Source organism: Lissotriton vulgaris, chromosome 11 (genome assembly GCF_964263255.1).
Source record: "Lissotriton vulgaris chromosome 11, aLisVul1.2, whole genome shotgun sequence".
NCBI lineage: Eukaryota > Metazoa > Chordata > Amphibia > Caudata > Salamandridae > Lissotriton > Lissotriton vulgaris.
The window spans coordinates 1,029,244,400-1,029,263,379 of record NC_141699.1 but is presented as its reverse complement, the minus strand read 5'-3'; the positions used below and the strand labels follow the sequence as shown (position 1 = coordinate 1,029,263,379).

Genomic DNA, 18,980 nt, shown 5'->3' with positions numbered 1-18,980 from the left:
CCAGTTAGGACAGCTAAAAACCTGGGGATCACTTTTTACGAGGGTCTGACCTTTGACGCTCAGGTCAGCCGCACTGTTAGCACCAGTTTCTTGATCTTGAAAATCCTTACAAAGGTACTTCCATATATTGCAACCAAACTGCATCGGCCCACCATCATTGCACTAGTCACTTCCTGGCTTGATTAGTACAATGAGCTGTACCTCAACATCAATGTGGCCTCCCTGAACAAGCTTCAGGTCGTTCAGAACGCGGAGGCCAGCTGATCCTTAATATTCCAAAGCATCACTCAGCCTGGGGGGTGAGGGTGGGGGTGTACGTGCTCTGCATTGGCTCCCCATTAGGAAGCACATCTCTCTCAAGGTCCTTAGTACAGTTTTGCACAGTAAAGGCTTGCCGCAGCTGAAAACCATGTTTCAATGGTACACCCCCGGGAGGACCTCCTCCCAGATAAAACTGATCTCTCCTAAATTCCGCAGGGTCAGATGGGGCGGGCGCTCCTTCTGTGGCGGCCGCCAAGCTCTGGAAAACACTGCCCCTCTCTAGCTCCAATGCAGAATCTTTTCTGGTGTTTAGAAAGCAGCGGAAAACATGGCTTTTCTCAACATAGTTGGCTGTTGTGTGCCTTTCTCCTCCTCTCGCCTAGCACCTTGACACCTGCCGGTATTAGTACACTTTTTAAATTGGTATCCTATCCTTCGTGACACCACTCAGGTCCCTGACAGTAGGTCCAGTTCAATTCTAATCTTCTGCAGCTCCAGGAGGTTTTTTTGGACAGGGTACTTGGAGTTCCAACACTTTGGGATTGACTCATGGGCACGCTCATCATATGGGGTAAAAGTTCTCAGAGATAACCCTACCCACTTTTGGCATTTTTAAGATTTAGAAAATCTTAGGCCACAATAAACTTGGGCTCTAAAGACTGTGTTTGAGTAGGGTGAGTTTACTTTAGTACTCATAGTGTTCTCCCATGTCGAACACTAAACACCAGTTTAAGGGAGCCACTGCACCCACACCAAACCCAGAAACAGACGTTTGGTAGGACAAAAGCAGTACTCTTCAGCAGCCTAACAGTGGATGCAAAAAAATTGGCTTGGCATTCAGTTTCCTCCCTTTCAAGTGCTATATGAAGTTCAGCAGAACTGTCAAGCAGGATTTGGCACATAATGTCTAAAAAGATGCTCAAAGCCCCACCCTTCTGCCGAACCCATTCAGGTCAGCCTGTTAATCACAGTGATCTGTTGTGTGTGCCCGGGAAGAATTTCACACCTTATTCAGTATAGACTTGGGAAAGTTGGAGAAATTATTCAAATTAGCATCTAGGAGTTCAGGCAGGAAAAAGGTAACTTTCTAAAAGTTACTTTCCATTAATATGTATTTAAAAATTAATTTGACCATTAAATCGGCATTTGAGGAAATATTAAAAACTGTTTCTTAAATATTTTCCTAGCTAAACCCAATGCAGAGATCCATCATTAGGATTTTACTCTGTTTTGTTACATTTCTACATGATCTACTTTAAATACCATGAACCTTGCCTTGTGGGCTGAAAGGCTTACACAAGGGTGACATATTAATATCTGAAAGTAATTTTACCTGTCAAATGGGTTGATGTTGACAGGCTCAACTGCAATTTTAAATGCTACAGTCAGGTTACACAGGGTAGACCTGAAGCCATGTTTGTACAACCACTGTAGCGGAAGGCCCTATAGATGCTACAGTCCACTAGTACATTTAACTTCCAGACTCTGGGCACTCTATGTACCATACACTGGGGACTAATAGGCAAGTTAAATATTACAATTAAGTGTATGCCAATTCTACCATGTTTAAAGGGGAGCACAGGCACTTGACTATTGGTTAGCAGGGGTAAAGTACAATGAGTTCTAAAGCCAGCAATAATAGAAGGTTCATCAAAAGACAACGATTCTGGTGGGACCTCGCAGAAATTGCGGATTTCCTACAGAAATACTGTAATGTTTTTTAGAAATATATATTTAAATGAAGCAGTCTGCATCTAAAATTTTATTCATTGAGATGCAATGGTTTAAAATTCCTATCCAATACATGAATTCATTAATTCCATCAATTTTTATGTTTTTTGCTATTCCGAATTCAAAAATACTATAATGATTTTTACCTCTGTTGTAGCTTGGGGTCTAATAAACCAAATTTATCGGTGTCATTTCGCAGCACCGAGTGGCGCCTCTGTATTTCTATTGGGGTTAAATCCAATATGACAACGTAATCAGCACAGAGTCGTCAACCAACATTCATTAATCCCAATTCTGGTGGATTCCATTTTGTCTGTCCAACTCTACATGGTAAGTAATAGGTGTAGAGAGAGTAAAGAAGGGGCACAAGTAAGCACCCTTTCTTCAAACCGTTATGTGTCTCCACCTTATTAAACAAAACCTGATTACCTCCCATCAGGACCGGGGTCCAAGTGGAAGAGAACAGGGCAATAATTAGCCTTAGGAGGTGAGCAGGGATCCCCAATGCAGACTGTTTCCTCCACAACGATCCACGGTCAACCCTATTAAATATTGTGGAGAAATAAATAAAGGCAGAGATTAGAGGCATGCCCTTACCCACATGGTACTTTTCAATCAGCGTTTGGAGAGCCATAATATTTAGGGTTCCACTGTTCTTAGGAAAACCGTCCTGCTCAACAGGAATAATATTACCAAATGTCCACTCCTGAAGATGAAGAAGAATATTCTTGACAAACAATTTACCTATCGCATCCAATAAGGCAATCTGCCTATAACTGCAGAAGAGGTTTTGGGACCTTTTTATATAAGGGTACTACAACATTTCCCTTTCAGCGGGACGGTAAGAACCCAATAACAGTATTCGAACAGAGGACACAAAAAAGCCCATGCAGAAACTTCTGGTTTATTAATGGATATCGGAAATTCTTCAGGGCCCTTCGCGCCTGAGGACCCTGCACCCTTAATAAAACGCTCTATCTCCTCACAAGTGGAAGGACAATATATGTCCAATGAGTCTGCTTCAACATTAAGCTCTATCTGGACACTGCAGCTAGAATCAGATGCATATAATTGCAAAACATACTGGGTCCACTCTTCATCAGATATAGAAATGGCCTCAGCCTTAACTCTAGAGTCACAATATTGGGTTATTAATTTCCAATATCTACGCAAATCACAAGAACAGGTAGCTTCTCTAAAATCAATCCATTTCTGATCCTCCTCTTTCCTACTACGTTCTGACGTTCTTATGTGCTTAATGAGTTAATTTCCCTTTGCCTCGATATTGTTGGCAGCTTAAATTGCTTCCTTACCAAGGTGTTTATATCCCAGTTCATCCCCCAAGAGATATTCACTAGAGACTTAGATCTAATACTTCTATCTTTACTCTCAAAGGTTTGAAAAAGGGATAGTTGCTTTTCGAACCAGTGGTAGGACTATCTGACGAGGTATCAAAAGGGATAAACGCTCTGTTTTAATACAAGAGGCCAAATTCATTATATTATTACTTGCCCAAAAAGCGCACCTATTTATTTTGTTAAAACTACGGTACCTTTCTTGGAGTTCTAGGAATTAAACTCTAAAGCAATGATCACTGAAAGAATGCTACGATCACTTGAATCTGTCCTTGTTACCTCAAATTGAGTACACACTCCAAACATGTAGCAAGATACCACAATGTAATCAATTAAGCATTGCCCCCTGCTGTGCAGGAATAATCAAAGTAACTCTCATACTTAAAATCAGAAAATATCCAAGTTTCCTGCAAGAAAACTATCAATGGACTAACAATACATCATAAAATTGAATTTAGAATTAGACTCTCCCAGCCTGGTATATTCCAAGAAATAATTTTACCCAAAGGGCTGACTTGCAACATTGAAAGGGTTGATTACTTTTTGCAGCATTCAAAACACCGGCTACCCAACCCCAGGGTGATCACTCTTCACTATTCCCGGTCTCCTTAGCCCATGGGTCCTCATGTCCCACAATATTTATCACTCTGGTACCTGTAACTCTGCCAATAGAGATTGTGATATCCTTCAAACGTACAGCCCCCTTCCACTGTCTAAATCCTGAGTAACCTCCTGAGAGTCCAAACTTAGGCTATTAAGCTTAGTATCAGCAATCCTCTCCAACATAGAAACATCAACACCACTTTTCCGAAAATTATCCACATGCCCTAGATCAACACTGCAACTATCCTGGAACACTTGCTAGCAAAATGTAGGATGAAAACTCCTATGATGCCTGGATTAGTGGCTATATTTGGACCTCAGTCTCTATAAAAGGGAGACCCAGTCATTTCAGAATCACATGAGGGTCTCTTACCTATGGAAATGTATCAAACAGGTCCTTATTACATTTAACTGTAACCCTGAATTTCAAACAAATTCTTATGGTCAGTTTATTTTGCCCAAAAAATAATCTAAGTTAATAAACATCCCTAAGAAACCTCTCTTAAACAAGGGTGTTCGGGCGGGATGACCCTTATTGTAAATGGCGTTTGCTTTACCGGTTGAACCTCTGGCGAGGAGTGCTCACCTTGATTTAAGGTCCAGTAATAAATGGACAAGAAAGCAGAACCTTACATATGGATGATGTTTTTTGCTTTATGACAAACACTCAACCACAGTGTTACCAATAATAGCAAAGGAGAGTGATATTTTTCAAATAAATTTAGATTTTTTAATTAGGTACTTCAGATCCCACTAGACTCAATATTGCTTGTATATCTCAAATGATCAGAATACATTCCAAGGGCACAAGGTAAGAGCAGCGACCTGTGAGTGTACATTACAAATTTCATAGACCATCCTTAAAGAGAAACAACTTCCAATGTTACTTCAATCAGTCTTCTCCTGTCTGAGGAGAATGACTGCATCAGAAATCTCGTGGCTTGTTAGGATAAACATGATAAAACTTACTTACTTCCGGAATCAGGTCCAGGAAAGACATGGCTTGGCATGGGGCACAGGGTCAAGGCTGATTTGCATATGGCCATGTCTGAACTTGGGTGGTGTGGAGTGCAAAAAAACGATGGATTTAGGTCCAGATCTCTGTACTGGGGTGAATGTATGACATTGTTCTGCATTCTGTCCATCAACTGTGGGTTTTCCGATTTATCCTGGACAGAATATGGCGTGTTAGGGACAAGCCAGCACATGTGATGGATTCTACGAATAATTCAAATTCATTGGAAATAAGTGCTCTCATTTAATAAGGACATCACTGGGTTTTCAGTCCAGTAAGGCAAGCTGATCTGTCTTTTTGGAAACGATTACCAAGTTAATGCAGGTTCTTTTCACTGAGGCAGTGCTGTGCCCAGAGCTTCATTGCTGGTAGCCACAAATTAGGCTGTATTCCACTTATGGAAAAGCCAGATGCCACCTCTCATCATTGGTGGGATCAGAGCTGAAACGTATGCATTATTGAAAATATGCATTTTCAAGTTCAAATAACAAAATTATTGTAGACACTATAGGTGGCTCCTTTCTGGATTTTTCTAAATAGCACCACCTGGATTTCATCAAAGTCAACAAACCCCACAATATGCACTCTTTGAAACTTATAACTAACTTTTGTCCCAGTGTGATGAGGGGTCCCTATAGAAACAAAAGGACTGATTGCTAATTGAAGTAACTGGTGAGGGAACCCAGAGAGGAGGACTGCATTTCTGTGCTTTCCAATGCTCCTGTTCATTGCCTCTCTCACCTTTCTAACACGAATGTAACATAACATAAATGCAATTTATACTATGTTAATGTCGGTCTTTAACTGAACTATACAAAAACATGTATGTTTGCTCAGCTGAAACCGCCAACTCAAAGCTACAGCAGCAACCGTCCATGCAGCCAGACATGCTCTTTGTGTTACAGCCTTGACAGCCTGACGTCCGACCTGCTCTTCGCTCTACAGCTACAACCGTCCATGAAGCCAAACCAGATTCTCGCAGATCCCCCTCCAATGCAGAGTAAGCCTTTATGCTGGACTTGAGGAAGGGAACTCTTCAGCTGGAATTAACCTGGTCTCTGTATCCAACACAGTCGGCCTGAACTTGTGACTTTCCGCCGGTCAGGTGTGACCAGATAACTGCAAATGCCGCTTTATGCTGTTAGGCCTATTTTTAGGATTTTGTTAGCTTTGATGTCATTTTATTGATTGAAAAGGACTATTTTTCTAAATCAGTTTCTAATTTTTCCGGTTATATTTTTATCCAATTACTGTTTGAGTGCTGCATAAATATTTTCCACTTTGCCTCTAAGTTAAGCCTGACTGCTTTGTGCCAAGCTACCAGAGGATTAATTTAAAGACTTTTGTGATTCACCATGACAAGGATCGTGGTTGTTGCCCAATTTCTTAAACTGGCCTACAGACTCCCAACCACATGTTTTCTGAACAAATAATATTAAACATGAATACACATGAACATTTAAACAATGGCTTTGTAAGCCCTCTTCATTCCTTGATATGTTCAAGTGTCATGCACGTTTTCTTCCACCAACCACAGCATTCAGCATAAGCGGATGGGTCAGCCCATCTCATTAACGGTCTTGTAACGTGAGTGTCGACATTTTGCTTGTTCGCCTATGCTTCTTGAAAAGTTGTGCATGCACATTAGTGCCAAGGCTGGAATACCAAGCCTTCTGGGCCACTCATTTATTTTTAATATATACATAATATTTTTGCCAATTTCTTCTCGTATTGCATATATTTGAAAAAATAAAATGTTATTTTTAAATCCACTGCAGGGTTGCCAAGACCAAACATCTTTGCTTTTCAATGTGTGTTATAAAATGTACAATTGCCTTTTGCCTTGAACCTTTTCTTACAATCTTTTGAAGACTCTTGCTTAGTAATGTCTTTGGCAGTGTGGGCACCAATCAATGGGCACCAATCAATCACATACATTGCGAAACACCGTTGTGGACTATAACTCGATGCATAATGGATATTGACATCTCTAATGGTTGAGTTTATTTCAATAGTTTGTGCACATAAGCCAAATATGTATTACTGTCCGGTGCAAACTTATACAATTCGATATACTACACCACACATACATTAAAAATACAAATAAAGAAGATTTATGTTAAATGTTTCAGATGTTTTATTCTAAGCCAATACTTTTTCACATGTTATGGAAGGATCTTGAAGTAAAGGAAGCTTTAAAGGCAGAGGCTCACCTAGGAAGTGCAGAGTTGCATGGCTAACATGAAACACTGCAGATAGGGTCGCAAGCCTACGGGCGGGTAGGGCAATGGGTTGCAATGGCAGTTTACAATATTTACCCAAGTTGCACATTAAAACAGAGTCATTATTCCTAGGTCTCTCCCAATGGCGCTTGCCTTCCAAGAACTCTCTCTCCCCAGCATTTTAAGGCGGGCTTGATTATGGAAAACTATTGCGTGTTGTAGTTGGTATTTCAAAATTTGATACACACGTCAAACTGTTTTGTTTTTAAAAGAGCTTCATAGATTACAAATACAATCTCTACAAAAAGTAATAATCAGCAAGCAGTGCCACTTAAGCAAAGGGTTAGAGAAAGACATATGTTCTTAGCCGTGACAAACATAAGACCGCTGTCTTTGATAGCCAGGTTACATTTACAGAGAAACTAGCAGTTACAGTACAAGAAAATATCAATGAACATGATTACCAAGAGTCCAATCACTTATGTCACTGCGTTGGACATACAGAGGGTATGCAGTGTTCTTCTGGCTGAGCAGAGGCTGGTAGAACTAGATCTGCTGTCAGTGGCTTAGGGTCACAAGACTGCCTCTTCTATAATATTTAGGATAAAGGCCATGCAGTGCTCTTGGGTAACCCTTGCAAGTTGTCTGCAACATATGAAAATGTGCTGCATGCGAAAAAATGGAACAAATGAAAGTACTTTGCACAGACCCAATACTTAGAGGCTCAAGGGTTTTCATTGAAGTTTTTCAGGAAGAGGTAATTTAAGACTTTTGCTAGTAAGCATTTGGGAGATTAGCATATCTGGGATGCTCATCAAATCAAATAAACGGCAAGTAGGATGGGATGTTCATGTTGTAAAAAAAAATTTTTTTTTAACTCTGCTAACTGGATGACCACAAAATTCCATTATACAGGTTCGTGTTTCGAGCTTTGGGATATCATTTCAAACATTAGCACTCCCGCAGGGGTATATTCTTATTCTCGCTTCTCTTGAATATTATCAGTAAAAGGAAAGCTCACAACTAGAAATACTGGTAACCCTATCTTCTGTTATTAGTGGGCTGAATATATGTTTTGTATTTGTGGGACAAAAATCCAAACAGTTATGAAGCAGCTTAAATATTCTATATAAGAATTTGGGTGCGCATGTTGCCCCATCAAATGCATCCACCAGAGAGTGGTGGGTTATTAGTTAAGATGGGTGTCTGAAAGCCTCTTACGATTAGGAACAGAAGCACTGAATCTTTATCTGCTGGATGAGAATGTTTTTTAAACAGATGACCTTTCCCCAATGAAGTACATATTTTAAAAGCTGCAAGGCGCTTCACTTATCGTACATCATCCCAGGGTTTCTTCCTACTGCATTGGAGAACATGTCATTTTGAAAGAGAGGCTAGGGGAGGCTATATTGAATATATTAAAATATCTGCCAAAGAAAGGTATTCCTGCTTAAACAAGGAGTCACTAAAAAATTATATAAAAGCACTTAAGAATGGTCGCGTTGGGAGGAGGAGCCAAGATGGCGACCGGAGCGGACGTGTAGGCTCCCGGCTCCGCCAGCCCTTGAGCCCCGCATTGCTCTCCTGCCTGAAATCCTGCTCTGTTTTATCGGCTGTCAGACCGGGAATTTGTGCTGACTTCGCTCATGTTCCTCCGGAATCTCTGCTCGTTCAGAGCTCGGAGATACTTTGGTAACCGTCCCGATACCCTGGACCCCGGTGTGAACCGCCGCTCGCTGCCGGACCTCGCTGGAGCGGAGACGGCCGACCTGCCTGCATGACACCTGGAGCCTGGGTAGTGTTGCCTTCTCTATGAGACGCAGATTGTAGTGAACTGGTTGCCGTGGATTGCTGCGTACCGAGACTACCTCGCGCTTGGAGGGTAGATCGTACTGCACGAACAGTTCCTTTGTTCGGAGCTGGACGAGCGCTGCTTAGACCCCATTGCGGGGCTTGCCTGGAATCGGCGGATTGACCACTCGCCCTGACTATCAGTCTGAGCTGATGGCGGCTCCTTGCTGACGACGCTGACTGCAGCTGGCAGCAATAGAGGCTGGGTGGTTGCTTATTTGTGCCGCACCCGCCCCTGCTTTCACCATTGGATCATCGGCATCATGGACATACCCGCTGGATCGCGGTATGGGGAAGATCGCCCACCCTCGCCCTGGGACTGCGGCACCATTGCTAGGGACCGAATTGAATACACCCTCTTGTGATCTTAATACAGGTGGACCGCAGCCTGCATTGTCCTGTGGTGATATCATGGCAGCCCTTTGTGATTTGCGATCGACGCTGTGTCATGGCACCCGCAGGCTGGGCGAAAAGCTCGATGGTATTGCTTTCGATTTGGGGCGGGAGCGGAGGAACTGTTCCCAGCAACGACTGCACACTCCCTTGTTGGTGCCTGAGTGTGCTACTGTGTTTCCAAGTATCCCCAGCGGTGGTGAGATCGAGGATGACTGGATTGCCGCCTGTGGACGGCCGTTCACCAGTTCTGCCCGTGATACTTTGTTTCCCCCCCCAGAGGCTGCCTCTATGTATCTGCTACCATTGTCATCGGCAGGACTGCCTGCTACGCGACTTCTGGCCCCCTTGAAAGCTCTTGCACTATGGCCTCCGGTTTCTCCTCTGTGGAGCTTGTACTACCAGAAAACCTCGGAGGCTCCTTTTGCTGAGGACAACGAACTTTTGGGTATTTGGCAACGTCCATTTTGTTTCTACGAGTCTCCCCCTCCCTTTTGGCGTCCATCTTGTCTCTTTGTTTCAGAGGGGGTTGGCTCTCTTCGAGGGGTGGGTTCAGGGGGGCATCCGAGATCGGGCCAGGGTTAGGCGGTTTTCTCTGTGGTACTGATTACTTGACTGGCGGGGACTGGGTTGGGACTGCTACGTATAACGACAGTATGAACCAGACGCACACTGAGAGTTGAATTTCCTCATCTGTACTTGTATTTGCTATTAGCTGCTCTGCTGGTGATAGTTGGGGCGGGGATGTATGGGTGGCTGGGCTGACCGGGAGCATTCCGAACTGGCCCTCCTCTCAGTTCTTATGTGATTCTCTTTTTCTTTTCCTCCTTTCTTTCTAGCTGAATTTCGGATACTCTTTTGTGGGCGACAGACACACTGCAAGGTGGGTGGGGGGGTAGGCCGTAGCCTCTGCATGCGTGTTGGGTGGGGGGATGGGGGGGGGGGCTTTTGTTTGTCTTTGGTTCTATGGGCCTTATTTTTCTTCTCCTCCTATGTTCTTGCTTTTACTTTTCTTTTTCTTTGGATCGGCGGGGTGGTGAGGTGGAGGGGGGGGGGTGACAATCGGCACGTGACATGTTTAATGGTTGCTTGTCCTTTTGGATTGCTTTGTGCCGCTATATTGCTTACGTTATTGCTTGCTTACTTACTGCTGACGGTGTTGCCCGCTCCTGCTTCTTGAAAGTCATCTGGTCCCTGATCCTACTTAGGTACTATTCTTTATATGAAAAAACTTTTAAAATAAACCTTCATGTCTCCTGTTTCCCGGCAGTCCCCTTGGGTACAGTGTAACTTGAACTGTTTGCTATTTTGTACTGTGATATTGCAGGGATCCGTCTATTTGCACCTTTGCATTGAATGTTTTGCGAGGCCGGCCGGAAGGTTGTAGGCCCGTATTTGTTTTGCCCTTTTTGACAATAAAGGTTTTCAAAAATTTAAAAAAAAAAAAGTAATTATATAAAAACTTAGCTAGTCTGGTCTTCTTACACTGGCTTCCCAATATTTACTGTTCACAAACCTTTTTTTTCTTCTTAAAGTTACCTTTAATGTTTTAAATTAGGGCTTTATCATTTTAGGCTAATTTTGTTATTTTTTTTTTACTGTTTAGCTTGTGTGCCTACCTCCAAACCACACTGCAAAAACCAAGTTTCCTCTAAGTACTCATGATCATTACTACCTTCTCTAAGTGGGTCATTTCGTTGGATACACTCTGGAGTTCATTTATAGGAAGCATGGACAGTATATTGCGAGAATAAAATTGACATTAGGCCCGATTTACCTAGGAGCATTACATTTGGTGTAAAGTTTCTGTTCAGATGTGAAAACTGTAAGCGGAGTTCTGAAGGTGAAGAGTTGTGGCAAAATCGGTACCACATTCGATGTGGATTTTATAAAGTTGCTAAGGATGCAGTTTTGCATTCAGTCAGTGTGAATATTTTTGAGATACTCTATATTTCTATTTACTGAAATAACCAGGGATCTGTATGAACTCTAGTCATAAAGGTTCAATGGGGGTATAGGAAGAGGCTGACGTCATCTAAAATGAGGTTACTTTGAGAAGGCTAAAACAGCAAGGAAGTGGTCTTTGAATAGGGTGCAAACTTTTGGCATGAAGAGGTAAAGAGCAGAATTTCAGAACTGTGATAAAGAGAAAAGGGGCATTCGATCTACCATCTACTTTTCATTAAATTAGTGCCACTCAGATCTTCTGAGAATAGTAAATAGGCCGCAACAATTGAATGGCTGGATCATCTTGCTAGAATAAAGAAAATGCATGTTGGGACTAAGCCTACGACCACAAAGGGGGCAGGGGAGGTGGGGGGGGGGGGGATTAAGCACAAAATTGCAATCCTTGGTTGTCATTAGTAAAGAGGAGAATAGCACACCACTGGCTTAGCTACAGAGACACATACTGGAGGTTACACAGGAAAAGACTCTGGCAGTAGAACTGTACATGAAGACCAAATCAGGTTAGACGTCAGCAGAAGACCTGACAGACTGAAGCAGGGTTCCCCAGACACTGGTGTAAGTGCCATAAAACAGACCATCTTGATTAAATATAAGGCAGTCACAGCAGAGGGAGAAACACACTGATGACCTCTTATGTGATGTGGATGCAACATGGAGAACTGTTGTCGGGAGTCAGAGACGGCAATCAATGATGGGTTCTGTTGACTGTACCGAAAAGATGGGTGGTGACCAGAAAAAGGTACTGGGACTTGAAACATTTTATTAAATAACTGTGCCCGACAAAGTAACAAATTATCAATATTAGTGCTACAAATGCTTTGTGACAATTTGCTTGAACATTTCGGCCAGTCTCTTCTGAAGTTACATTCCCTGGGCCTAATGTCCACACCAGGGATTGATATACACAATTACAACTTTTGGGGGGAAAAAGTGCCACCCCTACATGAGTAAAGGTACAGTCAGAGGGATGAGGCTGGATAGGAAAAATGAAAGATAGCATGGCTGTGCAACACCAAGGACATGGTGAGGCAGGTGGAGACACACCTTTAAGCTTGGTTTTACTAATATGGAAAAGAGATTAGGCCCTAAATGTACTGCGAGGTCTCAAACGTTGTTACCACTTTCTGATTTTGATGCAAGGGTACCAAAAAAAGCACTTGCTTATGTCTGCCAACATCACAGGCAGCTGCTTCCAAATTCAAACAGAAGTTTGTAAGTAGGAATCCTGGAAGGGCTTTCTTTGTGTGGTTGAAAAAATGTTCACACTTGTTAAAGTAGCCCACAGGTTGTTAATTGAAGCAAGACCTATAGCAGTAGTGTGGTTAGGCTAGGCGACACTTTTCATTATGGCATACAGGCCATTGAGCTTTAGCAAAGGTGTTACATCCTAGTAAGGAATTCCAGAAGACTTGGATAGGTTACACATGATAAGTTTATTCTTCTTAGATGGTTAGATAGGTTTTCCAGTGTATATGTAATCAAAGCCCCACCAGAGCATCCTCTCTGCTGCTCAGCCCAGGATCCAATAGTCATAGACAGTCCACTCACAGCATACCAAACACTCCAATTACATCACACTCACACTAACATTCCACTCACACTGGCTGAACAGCAGAGGCAGAGAAACAGGGAAGATGTAAGGTAAAAACCTTAGATATAACAAAAGGGTAGTGTAAAAACGGTTCAGTAGGACACAGTAACAGGTAAAGGGATTCAAGATCTGTATGCAGTGCACAGCCATACTGTTGGAGATGCAGTATGGAGTTGCAAGATGACATCTTCCCACCCATCACAACACAAAATGCCCATTTGAAAACCCAGTCAGCAGACACAATACTCTCCTTTAATCAAAGAGCTACTAATAGCTGGAGACCAACGCAGCCCGATCGCCCATCACATGCACTTATTTCTAATGATTCTAGATCAGTAACAGGCTGCTGAGCATACCTCCTCCAACATAGAGAATAACTACATGGCTGGCAACCACAATCCGATACAAATTGTTTAACTAGAATTAAATCTTACTATTTCTCCACCCATGGCACCAGTTTTGGTTTCTTGCTTTCACCACTGGTTCCTGCTGTTCCTTTCTCTTTGGGGGGTTTGGTGCTGATGGAGGAACCTCCTTTGAGAAAAGCCTGCATCTTCAACTCTACAGTGAACAAACCAGAAATCACATAAAATCATCAACACACGAGGTGATGCATTATATGTACCTTTATAATAGATGTATACTTCTTCCAAACAATATAGCTGTGATAGACACGTCATTTCACAAATAAACAACACATCAAGTTTATTTACATTTGGAGACCCCTACAAAATAATTTAATTTTAAATACCAGTCCACATGAATTTGGTTATAACATGAATTAAAAATCATTCTGATGCATTAAAAAAAATCTAATTCTTAAAACATTGCAGTCTTCTTCATTCATACAGACATTTTGTATACTAGTGTTTTAAAATACAAAGGATTTTTGACATCTATTTTACCATTACAATATTTTTTTTGCTATTTTAGGAACCTACTTGTATCAACCACAAATTATATGCATAAAATGGTGCTGTATTTTACTTTTAGATTCAGTAACCAACAACCATATTGTTAACAGACCAATATTCGACGTATTCCGTAAGCTTTGTAAACATAGTTATGTCCTAACAATAACATAGGTACATATTTCCAGTTTACATACAAAGAGGTCATCTACGCCAGGGTGCATATCATAACTATATAAATACCAATAAAACAAAAAGTATGAATTTGAAACAAGGAGGTTTGATTTTTTACTTTTCATAGCACAATGGCTGGAAAAATCAAGTTTTTTCCGTAAATGCGGCATGGGGACCTTCTAAACTCCCTTCGCAAACTGCCACAACCATTGGTAACAGTTTATGCCATTCACCTTATACAGACTCTAATAATTGTCTGCAAAAATTAGGTAACAAATACGGTAATCGTATGGTACAAGGCAGTGGCATATATGTGCAATAATCAGACACCCTGTAATTCTGTGATTTAGACTCACATTATAGGGTCAACTCTTGTGGACAGGAATGTGAAAAACAGATAGTACAATAGCGCAGTCAGATATGGCCAAAAAGCAGAGATATCTGTTTAAAGAACAAGTGACAAGTCTGAATCAAGACTGGGTCGATAAATCCTTAGTATCTATTTGAGGTTGAAACAACGAGTACCGTTGGTTTAGTTAATAACTTGGGTTGTCAGATCCCCCCCCCTTGTCGAACAGACACCACTTTTTTAGTGCTGGGCTTTCATGTAAAGAAACTGTGCCTTCTGGGAGTTGTAGTTCTGGTTGACTTCAATTAAACTAACACTCATGAAAACAATCGCTGTTAATTTGTTGTGGTAATTGTATTTGTACAGCACACTTATATCAATGTTTTATAGCACTAAAGCTGCACAGAAGCTCGAAGACAGTGGTCAGAACTATTATAGTTGCTTACAAAATAAGCAATGCAAAAAGAACAATTGATAGTCTGAATGCTGAACAACGTCAAACACTCACTCTGGAGTCAGAGATCTGGGCCTAAATCCATCGTTTTTTTTGGTCACCACGCCATTCCTGTCTAAAACGTAGCAAAGATGACTCAGTGCATAGAGATAGTAGGGGAAGTTTTGAGGCAACAGAAAAGGAGCAATCCCTGAATCCGACTGTTCTAGTTCTGGGAATGCACTGAAAGGAAATGGTCATTAGATCTCAAGTTACAAGTGCTAGTAGCTCTAATAAATGTTACTGCCATGAAATCAGGAGACTAGAAAAAGACGGCACAGTGGACTATACTCATGGCCTTGAAGACAGTCTCCTGGTGTACAGAAGTCAGTATAGTTGTCCGAGTACTGGTTGGATTTGCTGCAATTTAGTTAGCTATGTTACCAACTTGTTGTGCAGCTGCATTTTAAACCAACTGGGGGAAATGTATAGTTCTTTCGGGACAGCAAACAGAATGGAATCCCTGTAATATATGCAGCAATGAATCGGGGCATTTATTGCAGTAATGTTGTGGCACCAATCCAAAAAGGTAGGATGTCGCAAATAGTTTTTAGATGGTAGAAACAAGTGATGGCTCAATTCCTCACATGTGGGCCAAAGGGCATTTTAGAGTCCAAGGTGATCCAGAGGTTGTCAAATGGAAGAAAGAAACTCCCTGGTGGGGAATCATAACAGGTGGCCAGTAGGGACACTGTAGGGTAATGCCCATCTGCTAATATGAGTAGTTCAGTCTTTGAGAGGTTCAATCTGAGGACGTTCATGGCAATTCACCAACGCACCAAACGGAGAGCTTGGGACAAAGTCAAAGGAGATGAACATTGCTCAAAGCCAAAGATCAACTTGGTATCATATGCATAGAGAAGAAAAATGTAACCATCATTTTGGATAACAACTGGGCCAAAGAATGCATGTAAATATCAAAGAACAGCAGTGAAAGAATGGAACTCTGTGGGACACCACAGGTGAGAGATTTGATTGTTACCATTTGATCCCGGTTGGTAAGATAAGAGGAGAGTCAGGTGACGGTGGAGTGTGAACTTCTTGTAGTCTAGAAAGGAGTATGAATGATAAATGGTGTTGAAGGCAGCCGACAGGTCCAGGAGCACAAGGTTGCAGACATCACTATCCACTAACTGGCGGGCATCATCCACTACTGACAAGACCTCAAGCTAATTGCCCCATGCCTGGTGGAAAGTCACACTGAAGGGACTCCAAAAGGTTGTGTGATTCAAAGTAGTGCTATAATTATTTTAATACAAACTTTTCTAACTTTAACCAGCAGGGTAAAAGTGATGTCAGTCAAAAGTTGTTTTGATCAGAATGGTCCAATCCAGGTTTTTTTTCTTTAAAGAGTGACATTACTTGTGCGGTTTCCCAGCTTTTATGGACAACTCTGGGGTGAGTTGCAAATTGAACAACATAGATAAGTCTTCTGTTCTGATAGGAGGAGACAGAGGTCTCAAAGCCAAAAGGCTAGATCCAGAGTCCGAGGGCCTGCTAAGAAATATTAGCACACAAGATGTTGGTTGAGACTGGGGCGAAAATACTGAAGGCAGGAATGGGAAAGATTGGAGGATGTGAAAGCTTGATATCATTAGGTGTAGAAATGTGCTAGTTAACAATGCTTGCCCTGATGAGATCAATTATATAACAAAGGAATGGTGCTTGTTTTTCAAAACATTAATCAAAACCAGGAATTTCGTTTGTTTTCTAGATGAAGACTGCAACTCCTTGAATTTATGAAAAAGTTCTGAAGCTGTATTGGGGGTTTGGGTAATGTACATATTATATTAACAGGACTTTGTCGCTTTTATTACTGTGCCTGTATTTTATAGTTTTTGCAACATACGTGGCTTTTAAGTCTGGGTCATAGTTATTTCTCCAATGTCTTTCTGTCGGTCTTGACTCCAGTTTGGAGTTTAGCAACTTCTGGAGTAACCATGGATTTTTCTTAGGTTTATTCTGTTCTTTTTTCAGAGCAAGAGAAAATAAAGATGGTCTGGTATGATTTAGGAGACTGTTGCCAAGATCTCATTTAAGTTAGAGTTTTCATCTGTAATACTGGTATGAAAAGGCTTGGGGTTTTCCTCCGATTGCGCGCCTTTTACTGTGGTAGCTTTTTTCAAATTCCTTTTGGGGTGATAATGCAACCATAGTGGTGGAATGTACAGTTTGGTCAAAAGAAATAGTTCAGTTTGTGGCATATACTACAAAAACTAAATATATTATTGGACACTGCAATAAGAGTGTCCTCCCTGGTTGGTTCTTACTTAGAAAAGGGAATTCTGCACCCAGGACTGCCTTGAATGTCATAGGAGGAAGTGTTCCTGGCATCTGCTTGGCATAGAGTTAGAAAGCAAAAAATAACTGAAGGCAGAGCTGCTGACCAAATATTAATATTAGAAAAAAGGGACCCCTTTTCGTGTTAGGATGTACTAAAAAACTAGGCATGTGGATACTTCTTCAGGGTATTAGGACATGTTCACTGGTCCATCTTCAACTTCCCATAGGAGCATGGCTTAAGCGTCTGTGTTGTACTAAAATACTGATCCACCTTCTGCTTCCTATTTGATGGTGGTCCAACCACAGCTTCTCATTGGGATGCAGGCCCTTTCTTAGCACCCCTAAAATAATAATATAAAAACAGATGCAAAAATGGATGCCGATCCAGTCAAAGCTCTCAAATGGAATGCTGCATTGGCCTTGGCTTCAATTGGAATGCTTGACCACCTTCAGCATCCTACTAAAAGGCCAATCTAGGCCTGGTTTCTTAAAGTTATGTAGTGCATGTGAAAGCCCTCTTATAACAGTCATTGGCAAAGCCAATAGGTTTCGCCTTTGCAAGAGCTATTGGCTTTGCCAGTATGTTTAAGCACTGATGTACACCAGAGAAGCTGCTGTTCAGCATAGCTAAAAATTAGTAAGGTAAAGGAGAGTGGCGTGGAGTTAAGGGTCATAAAGTGGAGTGGAGTGTTATGGAGTGGTGTACAGTAGATTTGAGTAGCATACAGTGCTGTGGAGTGTCGTGAAGTGAGTAGAGTAGAAGGGCGCACAGTTGAGTGGAGCACAGTGTCAGCGGAGTAGAGTGTCGCAGAGTGGGGTGGCATAGACTGTCATGGAGTGGCATAGAGGATGTTGAGTAGAGTGTTGTGGAGTAGAGTGGCGTACAGCGGAGTAGATTGTCTGAGTAGAGTAGTGTGTCATAGAATAGAGTGGAGTAAAGTGCATGGAGTGGCATAGAGGGAGTAGTCTACAATTTCGTAGAGTGGAGTAGTACCACAGAATGGCACAGGGTGGAGCAGAGTACTGTAGAGTGGAATAGCATAGAGTGGAGTAGGGTGTCACTGGAGCAGAGGTTAATGGATAGATCATCATAGAGTGGAGTTTCGTGGAGTGGGGTGTAGTAGAGTAGCCTAGAGTGAAGTGACGTAAAGTACAGTGGTGCAGAGTAGATTGGTGCAGAGTACATTGGTTTTGAGTAACGTGGTGCAGAGTGCATTGGCGTGGAGTGCAGTGACGAAGAGTAGCTTAGTGTGCAGTTGCATAGAGTAGAGAGATGCAGAGTAGATTGTAGTGCTGTAGAGTGCAATGGCGTAGAGTGGAGTGGTGCAGAGCGCAGTAGAGTACCGCAGAGTGGAGGGGTAAAGGATAGAGTGCAGAGGTGTAGAGTGAGCGGCATAGAGTGTTGTATAGTAGTGAAGTAGAGTGCAATACAATGGTGTAGAGTTGAGTGATGAACAGGAGAGTACAGTCATGCAGAGTATCAGAGTGCAGGGTCATAGAGTGGTGCAGAGTAGAGTGGTGCAGAGAGAAGTGACGGAAAGTACAGTGATGCAGAGTAGAACAGTGGTGTGGAGTAACTTAGCATGCCGTGGCATAGAGAGCAGTAGCATTGAGTAGAAAGTTGTAGAGTATAGTGGGATGAAGAGCAGTGGTACAAAGTAGTTGGCATAGGGTACACTGGCTTTGGGTAAAACGGTGTAGAGTGACTTGGCTTAGAGTGCAGTGATTTAAAGTAGAGTGGCATAGCGTGGAGTGCAATGCATAGAGTGTAGTGGCACAG

The 18,980-nt window shown here is 42.1% G+C and overlaps 1 protein-coding gene across 1 annotated transcript in view; it reads right to left on the bottom strand.

Moving 5' to 3' along the window:
- Positions 1-18,980, bottom strand: part of RFC4 (replication factor C subunit 4) — a 119,350-nt gene that overhangs the window by 92,514 nt on the left and 7,856 nt on the right. The window contains exon 2 of the mRNA XM_086944350.1: positions 13,425-13,551. Coding sequence (XP_086800476.1) covers positions 13,425-13,543 — 119 coding nt within the window. The 5' untranslated portion in view covers positions 13,544-13,551. The remainder of the gene's footprint in view (positions 1-13,424; positions 13,552-18,980) is intronic.